This window comes from Lagopus muta, chromosome 6 (assembly GCF_023343835.1).
Source record: "Lagopus muta isolate bLagMut1 chromosome 6, bLagMut1 primary, whole genome shotgun sequence".
Taxonomy (NCBI): Eukaryota; Metazoa; Chordata; class Aves; order Galliformes; family Phasianidae; genus Lagopus; species Lagopus muta.
This window is the reverse complement of record NC_064438.1, coordinates 25,660,489-25,683,198: the sequence shown is the minus strand read 5'-3', so window position 1 is coordinate 25,683,198 and position 22,710 is coordinate 25,660,489. Positions and strand designations below refer to the sequence as shown.

At 39.4% G+C, this 22,710-nt stretch overlaps 2 protein-coding genes across 8 annotated transcripts in view; one reads left to right on the top strand and one right to left on the bottom strand.

Moving 5' to 3' along the window:
• The window catches only part of CDAN1 (codanin 1), a 30,311-nt gene extending 29,581 nt beyond the window's left edge, over positions 1–730 (top strand). For all 3 annotated transcript variants that reach the window (XM_048947429.1, XM_048947430.1, XM_048947428.1), the window contains one exon: positions 618–730. The gene's annotated coding sequence lies outside the window, so the exon portion shown is untranslated. The remainder of the gene's footprint in view (positions 1–617) is intronic.
• A 1,715-nt stretch (positions 731–2,445) lies between these two features.
• Positions 2,446–22,710, bottom strand: part of STARD9 (StAR related lipid transfer domain containing 9) — a 96,144-nt gene continuing 75,879 nt past the window's right edge. For all 5 annotated transcript variants that reach the window (XM_048947423.1, XM_048947424.1, XM_048947425.1 and 2 more), the window contains 12 exons: positions 22,066–22,549; positions 10,244–21,307; positions 9,259–9,456; positions 8,374–8,557; positions 6,969–7,115; positions 6,229–6,334; positions 5,502–5,644; positions 4,834–4,898; positions 4,541–4,746; positions 4,054–4,133; positions 3,513–3,671; positions 2,446–2,557 (listed from right to left, as the gene is read on the bottom strand). In XM_048947423.1, coding sequence (XP_048803380.1) covers positions 2,456–2,557; positions 3,513–3,671; positions 4,054–4,133; positions 4,541–4,746; positions 4,834–4,898; positions 5,502–5,644; positions 6,229–6,334; positions 6,969–7,115; positions 8,374–8,557; positions 9,259–9,456; positions 10,244–21,307; positions 22,066–22,549 — 12,938 coding nt within the window. In that variant the 3' untranslated portion in view covers positions 2,446–2,455. The remainder of the gene's footprint in view (positions 2,558–3,512; positions 3,672–4,053; positions 4,134–4,540; positions 4,747–4,833; positions 4,899–5,501; positions 5,645–6,228; positions 6,335–6,968; positions 7,116–8,373; positions 8,558–9,258; positions 9,457–10,243; positions 21,308–22,065; positions 22,550–22,710) is intronic.

Sequence of the window (22,710 nt, the reverse complement as noted above, 5' to 3'; positions counted from 1 at the left end):
TTCCCATTGTAGTTTAACAAAGTAGATGATGTCTGCTAGGTTTTATTTCTTCCTTCCCAACAAACCATTGCCATACATTAAGAGGTACTAAAAAATGTTATATTTGCAAAAGAAAACATCCATATAAATAGGCTTTTTAGTATCAATTGACAATTGTATTAAAAAAAAAAAAGTTACATTAATACCGATAAAAATAAAAATTAGCTTTGATAGCATATAAAAATGCTTCAAAACAAGCATATATAAATAACTTAATTTGTAAACATAGAAAAACCAATCTTATGTATATATAAAAATAAACATCTGATGCACTGTACAATAAGACATTATCCTTCATAGGCACTGGTTTCATTGACCCAGGAGTCCCCCTAGATGTTTTTCCTATAAAAACTGCTTTAACTCTAGTGCCGTCTCCAAAATAAAAGGGAAAAAAAGCAAAGCACTGAGCAAATCTTTTGTGGACTGGCTAAAAGCCACTCATCTCCTCCTGCAATCCCTTCTTGAAGCAGCATTGGTGATAGCCAATAAATACACCTTGCTGCAGTTCCTGCTCACTTTTTCTAGGGCTTTAATGTATTACCTTGTTCAAGCTTCTTTGTTTTGCCTCCCCCAAAAAGGTACGACGGTGCAAATCTGGACATCTGCCTTTTGGTGCAGTTGCTGAGGCTGTGGAAGATGTGCAGTGCTGCAGGTGAAGCATCCCCTGACGCAGCTTGGCAGGCTGCTAAGAAAGGCTGAGCCTCACCCCAGGAGAATGGTAATACACTGAAGGTAATGTAAGAATGGCCACCTTGAGTAAACACAAAACAAATTTACAAGAAATGATGTGTTTTATTACTCTTCCTGCTGCAGCTGGGCAGGGAGGAGCCTTGGGCTGATATGCCTCAAAACTACTATTTCTTAAATATCAATTTAAAATAGCCACTGTCACTTCATTTAAAACTTCTTAATATATTAATGATAGGAAGTAACATAGAAGCTGAGAGCCAAAATTACATCTGTGCAAAGATAGAATTAAAAATAGATTTTGACTCTTGAAGCTATGGTGGGAGGTGCAGTGAGCTTGTGGTATGCTGGGAAAACATCTCTGACCCAAAGTACCTATGTGTGTTCCAGTAGCAGAGATGGCTCTGGTAAGGTGGGTGCTTGAATAAATGTTTCTCATCTGACAAATGTAAAATGCAACAGCCACATGAACAACGTGGGCTTCTGTGAGCTAAGGAAACTATTATAGCAGCCTTTATTGCTTAGAGAAGCTAGTTTAGGTGATTTCTGTACTACTGTGCTGAAGACCTACATGAAGTTACTTAGGTACTTGAGTTGGCTGTGGTTTTGTTTAATTTTAGGAACCTGTGACCAAACACTTGAAGCCTGACAACATGAGTATTGGACAGAGCTCAACAGCTGCCAGGTAACTGAGAGGGGAGACACTGTGCTTACTGCTGTAGAGGCGGCTGTTTCTGTTGTGAACAAAGAAATGATGATGAGAACAGGACCAGGCTGGATTTTCTGCTCTTAATGCTTCTAGGTAAAAGTAGAGACAGGCTGATGGAAAAAAGCCATTGTGGAAAAGTGCTGGAGCTACTCTTATGAGCGGGATTCAAATTTTAGGAACATGCTGACTACTCTGTACTACCTTCTATTAATGAGTTACTGTTTAGAACTGTCAGTTTGGTTTCTCTATTTCAAAGCACCTAATTTTGTAGTGCAGTAAAACTGTGTCCTGAGGTATGGTGGTTTCCACTGTTGCTGCATAGTGTAGTGGTATTCGAAAATCCCTTGTACTGTACTGGCTATAAGCAGTCAGCCAACTATGAGAAAAGTCTGAGATGACTTATGGATGTCATGTTGCCTTAGCTTCTCTCCAAGGGGAAGTAAATAATTTACCATGGCAAGCTGACTCTAGCTGCTGCTAGAGGGATCTGTATCTGATATTTATCTCAACACAAGGACGTGGCTTTGCATTTCTGCTCAAAAGTTTGTAAAAGGTCTCAAGCCACGTGAATACTATTTCCAGGTTTTAGTACATTTCATTGCTTCCATTGCCTTTTTTCTCGCCACTGCTCAAACTTTACTGAATGGAAAAGGTCAACTTTTTGTAGTTCCTTGGAAATTGAAACAAAATGATACAATTCTGGTTATTGTAAAGAGAATTCTCTTCCTCTGCTATTGATAGAGACAGCACTCCCTCCTGCTCACAGAGAATTTTCACAGCTGTTTCCAGAAGATAGGCTACTTATAAAACTTGCTGGGTTTCTTCTAAGCAGCATTAGCTAAAATGATGTTTGTTATTTTTTTCCAAGCTATACGTTTTAGTAGTCCAGAATTAGCAATTAGGCTCCTCAAGTGAGGTTTGGTTGTTCCTGATGTAAGAGCAGACATTTTACATTACCCTTATGGATGCTTGTGTCTCCTTGCTACCTTTCAGATGAATATTCCAGTTTCTTGATCAATGCTAACTGGCAAGGAAGTGTGCTAGTCGAGCAATGACCAAAGGCTGCCGCTTAGCGATGGAGCTCAGGAGCCGTGCCGGGATCGCTGGGGCACCCAGATCCACCTGTACAAGGTAGAAGAAAGGTAAGTGTTGCATGACCCATTTTTGAACACTTTCTCCAGGCTAAACTAGCTCTGTTGCTGCACATAAAATAGTAAGCACGAAAGTAGTTTACAGCCAAATACTGTAATTTCTGTGGTGCATTGGATCTTTTTCTTCCCAATACTCTGTAGACTTCAAAGGCTTTGCATATTTGATAGTAGTTTCAGCAAGTACAAACCACGCTGGTTCTGGGTTTGAGCTTAAATATTGCTAGTTCGAAACACAGGTTTGTAGTGTTACTGAAAATACATATTGCATTCCACTAATATATGCATAAAATGCGTAGAAAACTTTAAAATACATTGTAAAGGGATATGCTAATCATTACTATTTGAGGTTGCTTTTTTTTTTTAATTACCTATATAAAACGTGTTTTTAGCAAAGTTTAAAGGACTAATTCTAATTGTCACTAGCTGCCTTCTAAAATAAATAATGCAGCATGATATTCTTTTCTGGATGTATTTAGGTGGTTGGTGTCACTGTCCTAAAGGAGCCTGCTTTTTCAGATGACTCTGTAGTCAATGGAGGGCGAGATTTTCTCATTCTTAACTAGAATCCTCATCTTCTCTATTGTGTTTATTTAAATGCAAAGACTTAATGACTTCTGTTGAAGAAAGTTAACAATGTGCATTTCCATACGTGTCAATAGTTTTAGCAGAGGTCAACTTCTATGTCTCCAACAAGACAGAAATGCAAGTGAGATTCTCCAGTCCCTAACACTGAACTATCATGTACTGGTTCACTATGCAAAAGCAGAATGTACAAAAGTTGTGAATTAACAGTTACAGAAGAGACTTGGTGTCCAAGGCAGCAGATTCACATAGTGTAAAAAAAAACAACTGTGGATCATGTACATAAAAGCAGAATCCTAATTAGACTGTTATCGAACGTGACGTACAGTAATGAAGGGTCTTACCTGAGCCATGTAAATAACTCTGGTGATATCTCTTCCATTCACCACATCAGGTTCCAGGATCCATGCACTGGGCAAAATTTCCCCTCTCACCACGTCTTTACAAGGGTGGGGCATGGATGCATCGTACACAGACTGAATAGCCAAGACAGCCAAGTTCTTCTGCATGAAAGAAAGCGTAAAGAAGAGAATTTTAATTTTTTGATGCATGCAGTATTGTTTTGCTTACCATGAGGCATATTTCTCACTAAATCAGCTCCTGTTTCGTTTTTTTTTTTTTTGGTCAGAATCCTGCTTGTTTGTAACAAGAATATGCTGTAACTGTTGTGAACCAAGCACTATTAGGCAGTAACAACTGTCAAATGCCAGTAGATTTAATACATAATTCATTTCTCTCAAATGAGCATAGCTTTTCTTCCTATTACAGCTTTCTCTGGAACTATGAGCATAACCTTCCCTTCTTTCTGCCCTTGAGCAGTGAGTTCAGACAAGTTAGTTAATTTCCTCTGTCTTAGAGAAAACACACTCACCCCACAAAGCTTACCTCTTTGGCTTCTACAGTAATGCAGCAGAAATCCCGTGGCTGCTGTAGGTAACACAGGGAGGTATCAGTCACTAAATACACTGCAGAAAAAGTATCCAAAACCAACAACAAACAAAGGGAAAATTAATTAGGCTTTGACAACTGTAACTTGTCACACTTCCCCCCATCCTTCAAAATGCACAAACAAATTTTATTTGAACTTGCTGCAGTTAAGAGCAAAGTTCAAGCTAACATGAAGATGCTAATATTAAGATACTGTAATTAAAATGATGCTTTTTTAAATCACCTGTATCTTATACTTCTGCAGCGTATGATTTGTAATAGCTGTACTTTGAAAAAGTCTTGCAAAATGGAAGCTCCTACACTAAGTAATGAAACTTTCTTCAAGTCTGAAGAAAGATGAGATGACTGTATATTTCTTTCTGGCTGATCTGAGCTGAAGAGTCCACAATGATAGTTCTGGTCAGTCCGTGCAGTTGGTACTCACCCAGCTGAATGTGACTTGTTATCTTCTTGTGTATTCGAGCTGTGCTGATGGATCTGTCATACAGGTGCCTTTTGCCCGGATCTCTCACTAGTCCCCACACATATGCAAGAGGTCTTTCTATCACTCCTGCTCCCAAAAATCCGTGCTTTGTTGCTGAAGGGAAGACTTTGTAGTAAACCAGCACCTCCTTTTCTGTACATTGGTATCTGTCAAAGACAAATGAAAGGTATTGGCACAACAGATGATCAACTGCATTAAAGATCTCCCATTATAAACACCTGCCATAAACTTACTTCCAGCCAGCAGCTGCTTGACAGGTGTAGAGATTCCTCAGGTTATGAGAGCACGCTGCCATTACCTTAGAAAATAATGACAAATGTACATATAAGTGGAAGTTATCTACATTTTAAATTATGTTCAGCTTCTGATGAAATTATCTGAAATTATGTTCAGTGCTGCTGCAGTATCTTCTACTCAAGCTATTCAGCGGGCTTTACAACAAATATTTAGTTTTCTTGTTCTAGTATTACTCTGGGAATTTTAACAGTCAGACTGATAAGTCCAGCCTGAACAATAGTGTAGACCTCTGTGAGAAAACTGCACTGGGGGAAGCGTGCATCTCCAAGTCAAGTGATTCCATCTGATCTGAAATGTGAAGTTTGCATGCTTTGCTTCTGGCTACACAGGCATACAGGTATTTAAGACTTGCACTGTACAAACTCTTAGGAGCTAGAAGCATTCAGCATTATCACCAGCTTCACTTGAATATTTCAGCTCACGTGCAGTGGTCATTCCTGTGCTCCACTGTTACAGCCTCCCACTATTTAAAACTACTCAGCATATCCTACTATATCCAGCACTAATTACCTACTAGGAGTGCAGAAGAATAAGATTTGTCTCACACACTTTCATTACAACATCCAGTAGAAGGAATAAGCAAAAACTGTGCTTATTTACTCACCTCGGTGGTAGCATTAGCCAAGATATGTTTGGATAAATCTTGGTATCCTTGTGTTGATGAGGAGCTTACTGAAATAGTTAACCCATGAGTGAACCTACAACTGATACTGTCTGAAGGAAGAGGTGGCTCAATTCTGCTGTCTTCTGCAGGAGACAAAATTGTCATAGGAAAGTAATAAAAAGGAAAATGATCACTGAAGTGGTGCAAAAGATGTAGCATTGAGCACTCAGAGGAACTTCAACCCTCCTAAAGAAAGACTGTTATCATTCTTGGTCTGGACAGCCCACATATTGGTAATTACATTGCAGTTAACGTTTTGCATTACTCAAGTATAAACATTATTAACTACATATAAGCTAATAATCTAAAGAATAATATGAAACGTGGCTCTGGAAATACAAATAACAACTTGCATGTACAATCCTATACTCTTAGCCCCATGCTTCTTTGGTTCATTCAAGACATTATCCTCCTCGCAGCCTCTCCAAAGACTGTATAGCAGTGCTACAACATCAGAAGAACAACTTTCTTAAGAGGAACTAAATCTCCAATTACTTTTCTGTACTTTAGCTACTGATGACAGTATTTTTTTTCTGAATTCATGTAATGGTAAGACAGCTTCAAAATACTTAGAATCAAATTAGATTGGGATTAGCATAAATAAGAAACCTCATTAGGTTTTGGGATACAACACAGAAATAAGCAGGTGAACATATACTTTACTTACCCAGTGTTGAATCCTTCTGTAGCTGCTCTATCATAAAAAGCTGACTGTTTCTAACAGCTGAACGACCACGTGTGTCTCTTGAAAGCAGTGCACTTCCAGAAGAAACCTGGTTTAGCAAAGAGCAGAAGTGGAGACTTTTGGCTTGAACCAAGAAAAATAAATTGTTACATTATCAAGAAGAATATCTGTAACCAGCCTGCCTTTACGAAACTGGAAGCTTGACGTTATGACAAGTTAATTTCTTTGCCTCTCAGCTGGTTATGAAATGATATGATAGCTTAACTGAGGAATTTCAGCAGACGAGTATGACAAGCTAGCATAGGTGCACACTCCAAAAAGCAGTTTGAAGTAAGGTGGTGTTCACACACACAAATCCCTGAGTGCATCTCTCTTCAATGAGGAAGGCACATTGAAAATACTAGATTGTGGCTCATCACAAAAAAATGTTCCTTATTGCTAAAATGTGACAGACAGTGGCACTGCTGTCAGTAATAACACACTGGCTTTTACTTACAAGTTAAAAATAAAATCTGAAAAATGAAATTGTCACTGTCCTTTGCAGGATATGTTTAATGCTCCCTCCTCCCCCGTGTAGGCCATCTATGTGTTAGTTAGGACACAAACTTGTCCTGCTTGATAGCTGTGACAGAATATAAACCACCTAGAATTTCTGTCCTTGTTATCTCTCTTACTGTTAAAGCATTAGGGGATGTTGGTCTTGCAGGCCAGTTATTTCTCACCTGTCCTTCCCAGCTGCTCAGTTTACTTGCAGTGTATGTAGCAGTATTGCTACTGTTGTAACCTGATGTTGGGCCAGAGGATAGACTGAGGCTGGATTCTGTACATAAGGTGCTCGTACTTGCAAGAGTCTTCAGCCTTGCTTCCTCCTGTAATAGAGATCAGAGCATCACAAACTTGTATAGCACTTAGGTCAAATCAGTAACAGCACTGGAAAATGACAGAGGAGTAACATGAAGTCCATTTTCTTTCAAGGAGCATTGGTAAAAGCTGTTACTTTTTGCTTTGTACAGAAGATGTTTAATAAGCAGGCTCATTTGAAACTAAGATTATATGAGCAAATCAATGCATCAGGCTAGGAAAATCTGGATAACTGGAGCTTCTGACATTGTTCCTTTGCTAAAAGAGTCCAGGCTTTCTTTCAAACCAATTCCCAGACATCTTAAGGGGGAAAAGAAGTTTTAAAAAAAGATCTTTTCTCCGTCCCATTTGTTACTTTTTAGCCTAATTCTTGTGCTTAAATTATTGGTCACATTCAGTTGTTAAACACTGAAGATCTTACTGCAGCTCAGTGCCAGCCCAAAAGATGAAGAAAAAATTACATAAGAAAATACTGAGAACTTCAAGATGATTTATTCTTAAAGTAAAGGGTACTTTAAGTATTTGGTTTTCAATTCAGCTGAAGTTTCACAAGAGAAGTATGGAAGCAGATGTGTTTAGAACCAGTCACCCATTGGAGATTCCTGAATTCTAGGTGCCTTGCAGGGCAGAGAGCAGTGAAATGACAGTTCACCACCTATGAGAGGAAGGCTGCAGTTCTAACTAAAACTGCACTGTCAGGCTGTGACAGGGATTAGCACATGAAGGTGTAGTCAGAGACCAGGCAGAACACGTACCTTCCAACAAGGTATTGTCCTCAGATACCAGCCAAGTCACATTCATTGTGCAAAATAGGTAACAAAGTGCAGAAGTTAAAACAAAACATGCACACATGGGACAGCATAACAAGAGGAAAAATAAAAAAATAGATGAAGGTCTTTCTGCTTAAGTACATGCTGAAACACTGAAATAAACTTATTCTCTTTAACAAAACTTTTCCAAAGACTGGGTATGTTCCCAGCAGGATGACTCCAAAAGTTTGATCCAAAGTGAAAACAGAATTTTCTTGCACAAAAAATGTGCTCAAGAAATAGATCCAGGAAGATATAGTTCAGAAGCACAAATAAGATAACAGTTATCAATCTCAGTAATAATGATTACTGAGAATTTTTTTAAGACCAAATTTGCATTTCATTATTTGTTTTTCTATGCATGATGTCAGACAGAAAAACTACTGAGCTATAAAAGCCTATTTAAAAAAATGCATCAATGTGAGTAATGGGGAACAATTTCCTGTGTAATGCTCACCTTCTGTAACTGAGCAAATATTTGCTCCCTTATACGTCTTTTCTCTTGCTCAGCTCTCTCCCGAAGTTTGTCCCTTGCTCGTGCAATTTCAGTTTTGGTTTCCTCTCGTGCCCTTTGATAGTCTCTGAGCATCAGTTCAATCTCTGAAGGGTGCTGAATGCTTCTTCTTTTTGGTTCTTGAACTCTGTAAGGATAGGTAAAGGGGAAAACATGTATACTTACTTGAAATAAGGTCACCTCATGGAATATTGTGAGAAAGTCCTCTGTCAACATGGAACAGGACAATTTGCCAGAACAGCAATTAAAGAAAACCAGTAAGTCTCCCTTTGCCCACTAAAGGTTGTAGGAGAATTAATCTTGGAAAACAATTTGCACTGAAAGTGCAGTTGATCAGTGAGATTACTCTAGCAATTGCTCTGGTTTCTAAGCTTTGTAAGATCTAAGGTTATGGCTTTGGCATAACACCCAGAAAGTAACTGTGTGTTGGGAAAATGCTGCCTCCTGCCCAACTGCAAAGGAAGCAGAAATCATTTAGGGGATGTGGTGGGGGATGAGAAAACACTATTTAAAATGATAGAGGGTTCTGGAGAACTTCATTGGTATAAAAGACTATTTGCCATGACTTACAAATTAGAGATGGAGTGAGAAGACAGATTAGTCAAAACTGAATCTTTGGCATACATACATAAAGCAAAGCAGGTGCTGGTTATGAACTGAAACTCAGTGGAAGATTTTAATGAATGTTTCCTATAATCAGGCACACATTTATCATGAGACAATTAAAAATTCTGCCACAGGTCTCAGATCTCAACAGGAACCATAAATGCACATCTATCGTGAACACTTAATGATCAGAGGGTCAAGAGTGAGGGTTTGAATCCCTACCTGGTATTTTCCACCACATCTCTTCTCAGCTGTTGCAGATATTCACGGCGCCTGCTAGGAAGATCCAGATCCCTGTGACTTGCATCCAGGGTCTGCAACAGACTCAAATGCTTCTGAGGACTCAGACTTCGGCTCCTTTGGTATCTTTGCAGCCTTTTTTCTCTCTCCTTCCTCAGGGTCTCAATAGTCCTCATGTGTCTGTCAGGGAAGCACAAGTAGAGTGACAAAATGCACCCTGCAAAGTTACACTTTCTGTGGTTGTTTTTTAACCTTTAAAATGTGAAGTCTTAAATACTAAGTAGCTTTATAGTATGAAATTTGTAAGAATCTAATAAAATACACTCCCCCTACAAATATCCCTTTCAGTCACGCATTGAAGAAAAAGAAATTCTAAAATGCCACTGCTTTTGAAAGGGAAAATGGAGGAAGGAGATAAGTGCAGCTCCTCCTAACCATTTCAGTTACAACAACTTCCCAAACAGTTCTATAATCCAATCTCTAGAATTTAGGGTATAGATTTTTTTCATAATTCATTTGGCATCATTACAGGGTTTTTTTTTGTTTGTTTGTTTTTTTTTTTTTTTTTTTTTTTTTTCCCCCCAATATTCCAAAGGTTTTATTCAGAGAAGCATGAGATGCATAACCAAGATGCATGGATTATTTTTACATCATAACAAATCTATGTAATACACCATTGTGGTCACCAGGGAACACATGGTCTCTCTCATAGTGACTAAAAGTTGTAAGAATGAGGTGTCACTAGCTGTGAATTACAGTGAATCTTACTTCAATTTCCTTAAATAACTCCAAAATTTTTATCTTAAATCATTATTTAACTATGTAAGTGTAATCCTGTACCTCTTCACGTATTGTTCTTAGTCACTTAGTGTGACTAAGTGATTAAGTGCTCTTTATTTACATTGTATGAAGCTATGCGTGAAGTCTATTCAAAATAATTAATAGGGAACAACTTCAAGCAATTTACCTTTCGTAGAGCTGCTGCTTTACTGGAACCGCCATCAGGTCATCTGCAGTTCCGCTCTGCAGAACCCTCAGCAGTGCGTCCGTTTCACCAATGCCGTAGTTCAGCTTTGCCTCAGTCAGTTCTACAGTAAGGGGATGCTGGTGCAGATCCAGGTGTACGCCAGACATGATCTGAGCACGCTCTCTCTGAAGTCTCTCAATCTCTCTGCTTCTGCTGCCCCAAAGCTGGGATTTCCCTTCAATTTCCACTGTTTGTTGGCTTCCGGGCTTACTTTCTGCCTGGCTGTGCAGGTCAGTTGCACTGCCACTCAAGCTGAGTGATGAAGGTGGAGGACTGCCCTTAACACCACACCAGTTGCTAAACTTGTTGTGTACGGGTAAGTCACGAAGACTGTAGCTCCGAGGCCTGTAAGGCTTGGCTAAAGTAGTACTTTTCTTCAGAGGAATTTCAGTGTCACATTCGATTTCGGTGACAGAATTTGGGTTGTCATTTTGTAAGGAAATTTGCGCATCGCTCACATCAGAGAGAAGAGAACAACTGTTCTCATTTTTCCAGAAATCGTGTAATCGTAGAGAAGCTGCTCCTACTAGAGGTTCTGAGGACTCACTAACATTTGCCTGACTTGAACAAGTGGCACTACGCTTTGGATTAAAAAGTAAGTCAGAATCTGGAAGTGAGTGCTTGTGAATCAGAGCAGTATCAGAATTTCCAACATAATTCTCATGTCTGATTCCCCCGAGCACAGATCTTCCTCCCCCTGTGACATACATACAACGGAGTGAACGTGCCAGCGGACTGGGGTCTCTAACATCATCTGTTAAAAACTCAGTATGGCCAGAGACCTCTAATGTGCTGCTAGAGTGGTACAGTCGTTTTGCACAAATCGTAGTGTGTGTGCCAACAGTGAGTCTGTGCTGTTGTTCCACAGCTTTTGAGTCATCCTTTCCTAAAATCTTTTTGGACACTTTTTTATCTAAGCAACTTCCAGATATATTTCCTATGCCATTGCTGTCTCTAGAAATGCTGCATTCACTGTCAGTTTCAGTCTGTGAAAAATTGTCCACGTGAGGTTCCATGCTGGAATGTGGACCTGATCTTTTCTTTCTCTGACTGTGAATGGGGCTTGAAGCATCACTGGAAGATCCAAAGGGTTCCTTAATAGGGCAGAAAGGCTTACTAAAAGCATTCTGGCTTTTAGGACTAGCACTAAGAGTAAGAATAGGGGAAGAGGCCCTGTCCACCAACAGAGTATTTTTGCAACGAAGTTTTCTTTCTGCTGGAACCTCTAGCTCATTGACACTTCTTTTACCCTGAGCATAAGATGATGGAGATTGAAAGCTGCTACTAGTAGGGCTGCTAACTACAGTGCATGAAGAATCATCTTGCCCTGAACTCACTGAAGAGGATGGAATGGATGAAACTTGGGCACTAGCAGGAGCAAAATTCTGCTGTGCATTTAACGATGGTTTTTGAAAATCTAAGGTGGAGGTGGAGGTTCTGTGTAAGAGAGGCAGGCACATAAAGGAATCTTCCAAAATGCTGTCAAGACTGTCATGGAAGTCAGCGTTGCCCAGATTTCTCATCTCTGTTCCTTCTTGTCCTTCTTCCAGAGAGAATGTTTTATCCTTCCTTTTAGGAACCTTATCTGTTGCATCTGCACTGATTTCATTGAAATTGCAGTTTACTGCTTTAGCTGCCCTTAATTCATTTTCTAATTTTGTCTGCACTTGTTTTTCTTCATGTTTGCTTTGACGTTCTTCCAAAGTCTCGGTTTGAGTGCCTATATCTGCTGTAGTCTGAGTGCAGCTGTCTGACCTAGTACTAGTAGCTTTTGCACCCTTTTCCATTCTGCTTTGGTAGATCTTGATATTCTGTTCATTATCTATAATGTTTTGTTGGGAGAGGTTTCCCAGCAGCTCAGAAGTGTTCTGAATAAGCTGTGACAGATGCATGGATAGATTCTGCATACTTGTCCAAGAAGAATGTTGCTGAAATAGGTCCCTGTTTGTTTCCTGCCTTCTTGCAGAAACATCTGTGTAACTTCTCTGGTGTCTTCTCTGCCTTTTATACCTTGCTGTAGCCACTGTTTGTGTTCCCTGCTCACAGGTAACCCCTGGTGATTTTTTGGAAGACCTTTCTGACTCAGATGGATATAACAGTACAATTTCATCAACTTGCACTGAAGAGTTACCAGGTTCTGCAGAAGGATTCTTACGTTCAGCAGTGTCATTTTCTGGATTAGTTTCCAGTGTTTCAATGGACACATTGCTGTACTGTTTGTTACTGTCACTCGAGTATGTGGATTCAAAGCCTGGTCTGGCATTGTCCCATCCTTGAAGACCTTCAATACTGCTTAAAGTGCTTGATAAAACTTTCGCTGTAGCATATGAACTGAGATGAGAATGAAAAGGAGAATTCTCAGAATTCAATCCATTGTCCACACTAGAACATCTCGTAACTTTACGATTATCCAGGTTTAAAGGCATTTGATGGTAAGAGACATCGCTTGCACTTCCAAAAACATATTGCTTCCAGCCAATCTTGCACGATTCTTCTTGTTGCCATGGATGAATATATGGGTTGATATCACTTGAACTAAAATGCATTGCATCTTTACTGTCTTGCAAAAATAAATCTGTTCCTGCTTGGTACCCAGCTTCTTCACTACACTGAGCTACAGAACTGCTCTTTGAATGGATATTTTCTTTCATACCCGCGGAACTGTGAGCTGTGGGCAGTAAAGATGATGGAGAATGTACAGTACTGTCTTTTAAGGACTGGCTGCTTTGGGTCCTTGCTGCATAATTTTGTAAATTTTTTGGATCACAGTTGGCAATCTTCTTAGTGTGTGTCATTCTTTGCTGAAATCTGGGTTTAGATTTAACCTGCAAAATGTTCTTTGATTCCTGCTTTGAAAATCTTTCAATTACATGAAGATCATCTTCAGTTGGTGATGGAGGCTCCACGCTCATATTTAAATCTTGTAGTGATCTAGATGCAGAATATAACAAGGAATCTGCCAGAGAGGAAGCTTTGAAAGTATCATCTAAATCAGAGAACACAGCTAAGGCTGGAGCTGATAGTCTGTGACTTTGTAGATAAGGTCTCTGTTCAGTTTTGCAGTTCTTTGTATTATATGTCGTAGAACATGGCCTTCTGCTCCTGACTTGCACCAGTTGGGGTTCTTGGGAAGGCAAACCATGGTTTACCATGGTTGGTAAAAATTTTAAGGGAGTACTTTCATTATTCATTAAAGAAAATTTCAGTCTTTCTGATTTCATTATATCATCTCCTGCTATTGAAAAACTGTCAGCATGAACATCGGAACCTGCATTATTTTTGCAAAGTAAAATCTCTTTTCTATCATCTGTATTTGTTCTGCCTGGGTTATTGTCACCTGTAGACATGTATTGACAATTGTCCTGCAGATCCGCAGGACTTTTTTCAAAACCTAAAACACTGTGATATGGTTGTCTGGGATCAGTACTTCTGCTGTTTGCGGGATATGCTGGACCAAATGAATCATAGGTGTGTTCAGGATCCACATTAACATCTCCTGGATACAGATGTTCCAACACCTCTGGGACTGTTAATTCATTTGTCGAATTTGAAGATACCTTAGTTTGCATTTCAAGATGTTCTTCATCTACTGTTTTCTCTTGCTTTTTCTTTACTGCAAAATGTTCAACCTTGGTACTTGAATGCAGTTCTTCCTCATTTCTGTTAAGTATTTTTCTTATCTGTCCCTCTTTAACCAGAGCTGATCTTTCAGTATCCCAAAGAGGTACTGTTGACAATACCAGAGATTCACTATCATCTGGCACTTCCTCTGCATGTTCTGTGCAAGCTTTCTGTGCAGGAACTGTACTCCAGTGATGTTGATCAACTTCAGTATTATTGTCAAGTTGCAGACAGTTACTTCCATAGACAGGTTCCACATCTACAGCAGAATTCTCATATGAAGCAGAGTTTGTGTCTGATACTGGGTAATGCTTGTTTGCTTTTGCAAGAGAAAGTAAAATAATTCCTGAAGCATGTATTGGCTCATCAAATACCACAGACTTATCAGACTGGGTGTCTTGCACTTGTAAAACAGCAAGTGGAGAATGCTTTAATATACTTGCATGTGATCTATCACACGTGCCATTTTCACCATGGTCTATATCTGAAATTGGAGAAGATTCTGAAAATGTTCTCATAGATGGGTGATTAATTTCTGCAAACGCTGGGGCAAAGCCTTCTTTCACTGAGTGCAGATCAGCAGAACTAGACGATACCTGCTCAGTCAAAAAGGTGTCTTGAAGTGAGACTTCAAGCTGACTAACTGTTAGAGATTTTGAGTCATCGAGTGAACAAGTGTTGAAGACGCTTACGTTTTTGGAGTTCTGAAGCAGTATATCAGTTGGGGTATTTTCTGCAAAGTAGGATGGAGCACGCTTTGATTCTTCACTGCCAGTCTTTCCTTGGCTTTGAAAAATGGGCACTCCTGATTCTGGTATAGTCACACTAGAAGTGTTACTGTACTGTTCTAAGTATTCAGGCATTTTATTTTCTTTAGCATCATTGCAGTTCTGAAAAGAATCTTGAATTATTTTCCCCACTTGATCAGTTCCCACAGTTTCTTCAGGGATTTTATTACCTTGAGCATCTGTAGCCTCTGTAACTGCAGAACTGTCAGCGTTTTCATCTCCTTTTTGTGGAACATCAGGAAAAGTTATACATGCACTTAAAATAGTTGATTCACTTTCAAAGTATTTTGTTTCTTCAGAGAGAACAGCATCATTTTTACATTTCTCTCCACTGCTGTCAGTCAAATCATTTGCAAATGATCTTGGGCTATTCAGGAGACCAGCAGAATGTTCAGAAGTACAAGATTTCCTCTTGTAATTTGGAAACCTTACTGAAAGGGTCGAAATGTTCTCAGAAACAGTGATCTCGGGATAGTCTACACAGCAATCCTTGGAAGTCTCATGTCCCTGATAATGTCTTGGCTCACTCTGGCATGTCTTGATATCCGGAAACCTTGCATTATCATTATTACTGCTTGTTATACTATAATTTGTGTTTAAGCATTTCTCTTTGTTATCACATTGTGTTGAACTTCCTGAGTGAAGTTCTCTCTCAGCTGTACTGATGTTGTGAAATATATTTTGAGAAGAGATTTCCAGTATAGCATGCTTTGTTTTTCCCCCCATATCTTCCCTTGCATCTTTCTCTGAAGGAGAAAGCAGGCTTGAATTATTGAAGAGCAGCTCATCAGGCATTATGGTATCTTCTTCCTCTTGATCTTTTCTTTCTGTGGAATTAAAGCAGTCTTTTGATATTTTGTTAATCATTAAATCTACACTGTGTTCTTCATGTGAGTTAACACCCTCAATTGTATCTTCAGAAGAGTCTAATTCTTCTGAGGAAAATGAATTTCCTTCAGCCCCTTGCTTAAGCTCAACCATTTCAGGTTCATGATTGTCCACTCCACAGGGCATAGAAAAGCTGTTCGCGTTGACAGGTTGCCCAGATGCAGAATAATCATTTCTAAATACAAAGAGGTCTTCCTCATGTCTGTCCTTTGTGGTCGTGTTTTGCAGGAAAGCTTCATTTTTACTTTGAATTTTGTCAGAATGAGCTTTGTTGTTTCCCTCTTTTTTGACTGTTTTAACAGGTGTATCAGCAGAGGCCTCATTCTCCATTAATGTTTCATAGTACAGAAGAACAGCTTCAGTTCCAATATTGCCATTAGATGGTTTTGTGTGACCTTTCAGTGCAGTGGAAGCATCTTGAACAAGATGGGAATTATCACTTACTTCAAGACATAGAAGGTGACTTACAGATGGGCATGGGGAGTCTTTAACTGAACTTTCTTGGATGTTTTTGGTAGACTTCAGTGTTGCTGCTGAATTTTGCTGTTTGCTGTTATCTCCATTATTTGTAGAAAAGCTAGTAGATACCCATTGGCTTTCTTTTAAGATTTCACTTAGACTGTTGTCCTCATGACAGCTGTCTTTGCTTTCAGGGAATAATTCATTCAGGTTTTGTAGAACTATCAGTTCTACCTCCTCCCTGTTTCCTAAAAACATCTGCTTCTCTGTTTTGTCCACTGCTTTCAAATGCGCTTTCTCATCAACAATTCCTGAGCCTGTAGCATCCAGTCCACAAATTTCAGGTCTTCTAACAACACTTATGTTCAAGTTTTCTGAAGTGCCATGCTCAGGATATTGTGTTGAACAACTCAGATACACATGGCTGTTCTCTTTAATATGAAGACTTTTAGATTCTTCTTCAAGTCTGTACTGGTTGTTACAAATATTATCATCAACTGAATATTCATACACATCTATATCTTCCATAGATGTATTTCTTGTATCTGTAGCAGAGTCTTCTGAGCCACCATCTTCATTCATTTCAAGAGGACTGTGGTATTGTGAATCATCTACTGACAGTGTATTCTCTCGTAGTCCTGAAGGTGTAAGGTACCTTTCAGGGATCTTGAACTGATTTAAAATTTCCTCTTTGTCATCTCTGTTACAGTACATCTGATGCAGAGCTGGAAATTCTTCAGTAAATTGAACGTTTTCATCTGTGTGTTTGTCTTCTTGATTCCTAATAACCATTTCCTCTGTGTTTGTCATGATGATTTGCTCTTCACTCCCAGTCGCTTCACATACATCAATCTCGTTTTTCTGATCAAAGTCTTCATGGGGCAAACTATGTGGCATGTAATGTTCAGTTAAATTGCTAGAATCTATTTTTTCTTCATTTTCGTTTTTTTCTAAAATATTTCCTTGCCTATCTGTGATTAGTTCCATAGTTTCTATATTCTCTACATTAAACACATTTTCTCTTGTTCTGTTCATCTGCAAAAGCCCTTCACAAGCATCAGGTAAGCCTTGAGCATTCTGAGTAAAATCTGTTCTGTGGGAATGCATAGCTGAAGGTGAGCTTTGGGGAGAAACAGAAAGCTCTGGTGAATAAATGCTGATTATTTTCTCACTTTCCTCTTTTTGAAAAAAGCTATCAGAGTGCATGAGTACTTTTGACTCCTGAGCGTGTTCTATACCGGTGCTAACTACCTGTAATTCATCTTTCTCTGACTCGTCAAGTGTCAGGTGCAGATCTGTATAAAACTCGCACTGAACCTCAGAATGTATGATACGAGTGGGTTTCTTCAGATTCTGAGATAGATCAATGCCTTTAAAATTCTCACCACTCCTATCTGCAGTTACACTTTCAACTTCGGCTACTGAGCAGTCAGGTACACTTTCTATCTCTCTTGATTTCATTTTCACTCCATTTTCTTCTAGGTCGTTTGCACTATTGTTTAACTTTGTCATTTCTCCAGTGTTTGCTTTTGTATTCTGATAAGGAACCACAGTTTCTTCTGGATCAGCTTCTGGGTTTCTTAAAAACTTGGATTCTTTACCTGTACATAGACTCTCCTCTTGAGAAACAGTACCTAGTGTATCTCTGTTGTATTCAAATACTCTTCTCAATTCTGAGTTAAAATGGTCTTCAACAAGCAAAACGTCCTCTGGGCAATCACATTCAAAAAAGGGTTCTTTCTCTTCTCTTGATTCAATTAAGAGCTTTGTTTCTGTTTCCAAGGGAATGGTTGCATCAGGTTCCACAGCACTGTCAGTCGCCTTACACATATTGTTCTTCTCCCCTGTTGATGTCGAAGAGCACGTTGTACAAAGACAGTTGGAATGTATGACAGAGCAACATTTTGTGGCCCTGGCTTCCACAGTGTGATTAGATGTAGCATCACAATCTCCTTTCACTATTGTAACATGCTCTAACAGCGTATCATAATTTTCAGTCTCAGATGCACTTTGAAAAAAATTAGCTTTTGGCGAAGCTTTGTAAAATATGCTTGAATTGGATTCTGGGAGCAGATCACCTGTGTTCTCACCAACAGCGGCAGGGAAGGACTCAGTGTCCTGCCCGTTTACATTCACTGTGAGATAACTAACTTCATTTACCAGCAGGTTCTTATATTTGGATGAAAACTCTTTCTGATCTGTAACCCGAGAATTCAACATACCGTGTTCTTTGCTTTCACTGCTTTCTTCTCTTATGTTGTCAGTGCACAATGTAGAATTTTCTGAAACGTGCTGGGACAGGCAACTTACAGGACTGTCTGCTAGACAGCACCCATAGGAGTAATTTTTTGGAACAGGTTTGCTTTTAAATTCATAATGATTTAATGAAGACAAGTCTTCATCCCTTGGTTCATGTTCTTTCTCTCTGAGTGAAGGCTCCTCTGATATAATCTCTGATAGGCTGTCTATGCTTGTTTCCATACAGATTTTCTCTTTTTCATACATCTCTATTGGTGTTGCACTGTAAGCAATAACTAAAGGGTTACATTTATGTGTTACCTTCTGTGAGGAAAAATCTGTGTTTACAGTTGCTGCTTCTGCAGGTATTTGTTCATAATCTGTATCTTGCAGTGCTTCCAATTTACTTTCCCTAGACCTGAGGAGACCTTGTGCAACAGCTGATTCTGCCCCTTGTCCAGCCAATACTTGATGCTCCTGAGTGCTTCCCGGGGAGCACTTCTTATTTGTTAAGTCATTGAGAAAAAAACTTTCATCACAACACGTTGGTATTTCCCTTCTTGGAAAAAGCTGCACACAGTTTCCAAAATGTACTTGTTTTTCTGCTGAAGCCTGTGTTGAGACTACATTATAGGCAAGATTTGTAGAAGATCCAGCAGCAGATACACCGACAGGCGTACTGCCAGCGTTTGAATCTGTTATCCTTGGTTCTATCATTGAGTTATTGCAGTCATCATCTAGGTCATCTTTTTCAATAGTTCTGAGGAAATTGCCTTCTAAGTCTGCTTCCACACAGCTGTTTCTCTTCTCCAAAATGTACACAGGCAACACAGAAACAAAAGGTGGTTTTTCCAGCTTGAGATCTTTCAACAGTTCTGGATGAGTTGTAGGGAAAGAATCCTCCTCTTTTCTGCCTATTGGTGACAAGCTGTCTGCAGTAGAGAAGCTTTCCAAACAGCTGAACGCTTGTGTGCATTCAGTGGTAGACCTGTAAGTGGATAATTCATTTATTTGTTCTTGTTCAGGATGATTTGCCATTGAATGTTCATAATAGTCAGGTTTTACTGAAATATGAGCAAAAGAAGAGCTTGGTCCTATTGAACTTACAAATGTGGATGTTATGTCTTGAGATTCCAAGGAAGAATTTTCGTCTGCGTTTATACATTCCTCACTCTCAAAGTCTCTGCTTGCAGCTGTTGTTTCAGGTAAAGGTACTTCTGATGTGTCAGAGGAGAAACTTGTGTCTATTTCTTTTATACCATGTGATAAATGAGTAATGCTGTGTATCTGCTTAGAGCCAGAAACAAAAGAAACTTCAGCAGCTGACTGTTTTAGATCATCTTTCTTCAGCCAACCTTTTGGTTTGCTCAAAGAATAGAAATGAGCATCTTGAAATTCTAGATGCTCATGGGAAGAAGGCGCTGTTATTCTGGGGCTGCTGATTTCAACCTTTGAGTCATAGGATGACCAAGCATCAGTTGTAAGCAAAGGATGTCCACTTGCATAATAAAGTCTTCTATCAAGTGACCTTTCTTGCTCTGCAAAAGAGACCTTTGCATCCTTCAGAAACTGCTTGCTAGCATTATTGAAAGCAGGCTGTTGCTTAGTGTCCAAATAGAAGGAACTACTCAGCTTCAGATTGTAATTTGTTACTTCTGTATCTCTGCTGCAGATCTTGGACTCATGGCCTTCTTCAGTCTGTACAGTTGGTGGTCTTGGAGTTTGTAACTTCCAAAAAATCTCTGCTGGGACTTCATCAGATGAATCAGATTTGGATTCTTCTACTGGATCTTCTGTTGGCACCTCTTCTCCATCACCCAAGCTGTCCAGAGAAAAGCTTCTTTCAGCCTCTCCCAGTCTCCTGTGTGATGCATACGATGTCACTAAAGATGAAACACGGTGTTCAGATCTGCTTTTGTAAAGCTTAGCTGGCTGGTGGCAGGCCTTTAATTTCTGAAATTGGCTTTTATTTTGCTTTTTGGCTTTATTTTCCTTTTCTACCAGAGAGTCTTGTGACATTTGACTGTCATCACTCTCAGAATCTTCTGGGTTGGCAAGACATTTATTTCTGTGGAAATCCTCTTGCTTCAGCTTCTCTGTGAAAGCTTTTGCATAAGCGCAGGAGAGTGAATCTACAGAGTAAGTACTGTCAGTATCAGAAATCTCATTTTCCTCATCTTCTTGCCAGTTCCCGAGCACGTCTGTGGCTGTTTTAGACATTCCAGCACTTAACAGCTCAGCACTATGCCATTTTTTTTCAACATAAGAGAGTGGTGCCTGTGTGTTCATCTTAGTGAGATTTCCAACTGATGTTGCCACCATCAGAAATTCTTGATGTTCCACCGATGAGTTCTCATTACTTTGTAAGTCTGAGGGTGGCACTCTCTCCAAATTCTTAGCTGCTTGGTTTGGATGTGCAGATGATAGGTTTCCATACACTACTGCTTTCTTGATTTTGTTAACAAAATTTTCTGGGGAAGGACTATGGCCTTTTGTATTGATATCCATTCTCGTCTTTTTATTGGACACCTGAGCTCTGTTTTGTTCTAGACAGCTATTTGCAGGCTGACTTAAATCTCCTAGCACCTTTGTTTTTGTCATTCTTGTCCCTGTAATAAAGGTTTCAGGCTCATTTTTCTCCTTACAACGATCAGGAGAGGAACCTTTAGAGGTCTGTTTTTGACATCCAGCCTCCTCTGGGCCATCATTCAGCTTCTCCATTTTTTGATCATTTTTATTGATATGAGCCATGACAGCTGAGTGATTACAGTCCCTTTCTGCCCCTTTTTTATTTCCAAATGAAGATACTTTTTGTTTCTCAGATAGCTGCATCTGAACTAAAAAGGAGACACCTTTTTCATCATTAAAGTCATCACTCCTGGAAAAGTCTTTAAATTTTCTGTAACAGTATCCCACGGATGAAAACTTCCCTGGTGTATTGCCTTCGGAGCATTGATCAGTATTTGGCGAGGTAGATAACTTTGAGATTGTTTCCCCATTCAACAAACGGCTGTGGAAATAAAGAAGAAATAAAGCCCAATACTTGCTTAAATAACATGCTTCATGTTTCCATATTAGTAGCATCTTGCAGTTAAAAGTAATGACATGTGAAACAACCACCTTAACAATGAATTAATACCTTGAATGCTAAGTTGTACAGCTTGATATTTAATCTTCACAGTTTCAAGTAGCTGCAAGTTTTAGTTAAAAATAGAAGATTGTTCTAAGTCACAGGAATTCACTTTGCAGACTTAAGCCACTTCCTGCCTCGGGAGCCATGCTGTGATAGACATGCTATCGCCCTGACATTTTAGTACTGTGTAGTGCTGTATTTGGCTTGAGAAGGTTAATCAACTTCAAAGTCCAAGGCAGAATCACACTAGTAAAAGTATTCTGAAGGAATAATTTGATCCTAATCACAATAATAATGCAGAAACAAATATTTACCAGCAACACAAAGGCGGCAAGAACAAAGTTGAGCAAGCTCTGGTAAGCAATCACAATGAGGTAAAACGCGCAGAAAGGATTGATGGAGGAAAGAAATAAACAGCAAGACCACGTCAGAGACCTAAGTAGGGAATGCACTGCATAAATCCAAGGAAAGCAGCAAACAGCTCCAGCGTGATGTACAATATACTACGTGATACCGCAAGTTTTAAGGATTGTTTCAGTAAGCTAAAAGGCATTCTGGATTGCAGGTAGCCATTGAAAATACCATGAATTTAAATAATATTTGACATTCAGAGGAATTGGTAGATGTTGACTCACCTGGGTACCTGGGGCAGATGGATGTTACAGAATGAATGCTGACTGTGCAGTGAGTAACTCGAACCCAATGACCTCCTCCTGTTCTGTAACTGGTGATCCACAGAGGCCTGTCCTGCAATATTTTCATCTGGGATGTGGGATTGCTTCACACGAACTTCACTGAGCCAACAGTTAGCTTCCAGCTGCTCTAGGTTTTGCTTAGCTTCCAATAACTTCTGCTTCTTGACTATCCTTTCCAGCTGGAATTTGACCTTTTTACGTCTTATGTTTCTTTCTGCCTTTTTTAAGGAGCACCTTCGCAGGAGCTCCAGCTGCACCAGTCTCTTCTTGTTCTGCTGTAGCAGCGAAGGCGAGATCTCCAGACCAAGGCTACTCTGTACCTCAGCCTCTGCGTACAACGTAGATTCTGTTTGCACTGCAAATTCTCTCTGCTGTTGCTGAAGGGCAGCTAGTCGGTTATTCTCATTTATAAGCCACTGTTGGTCTGCAAACAATGATTGAAAGAAAGTAAAAAGCATAGAAATAACATTGTTCATTAATTTAATTAGCCGAGAATCCACTGAAGAACAGAATTCCTATGCAGATAGAGCAAATCTATCTATCTCTATGTTAATGAAGAAAATAAAATTTAATGCACATACTAAT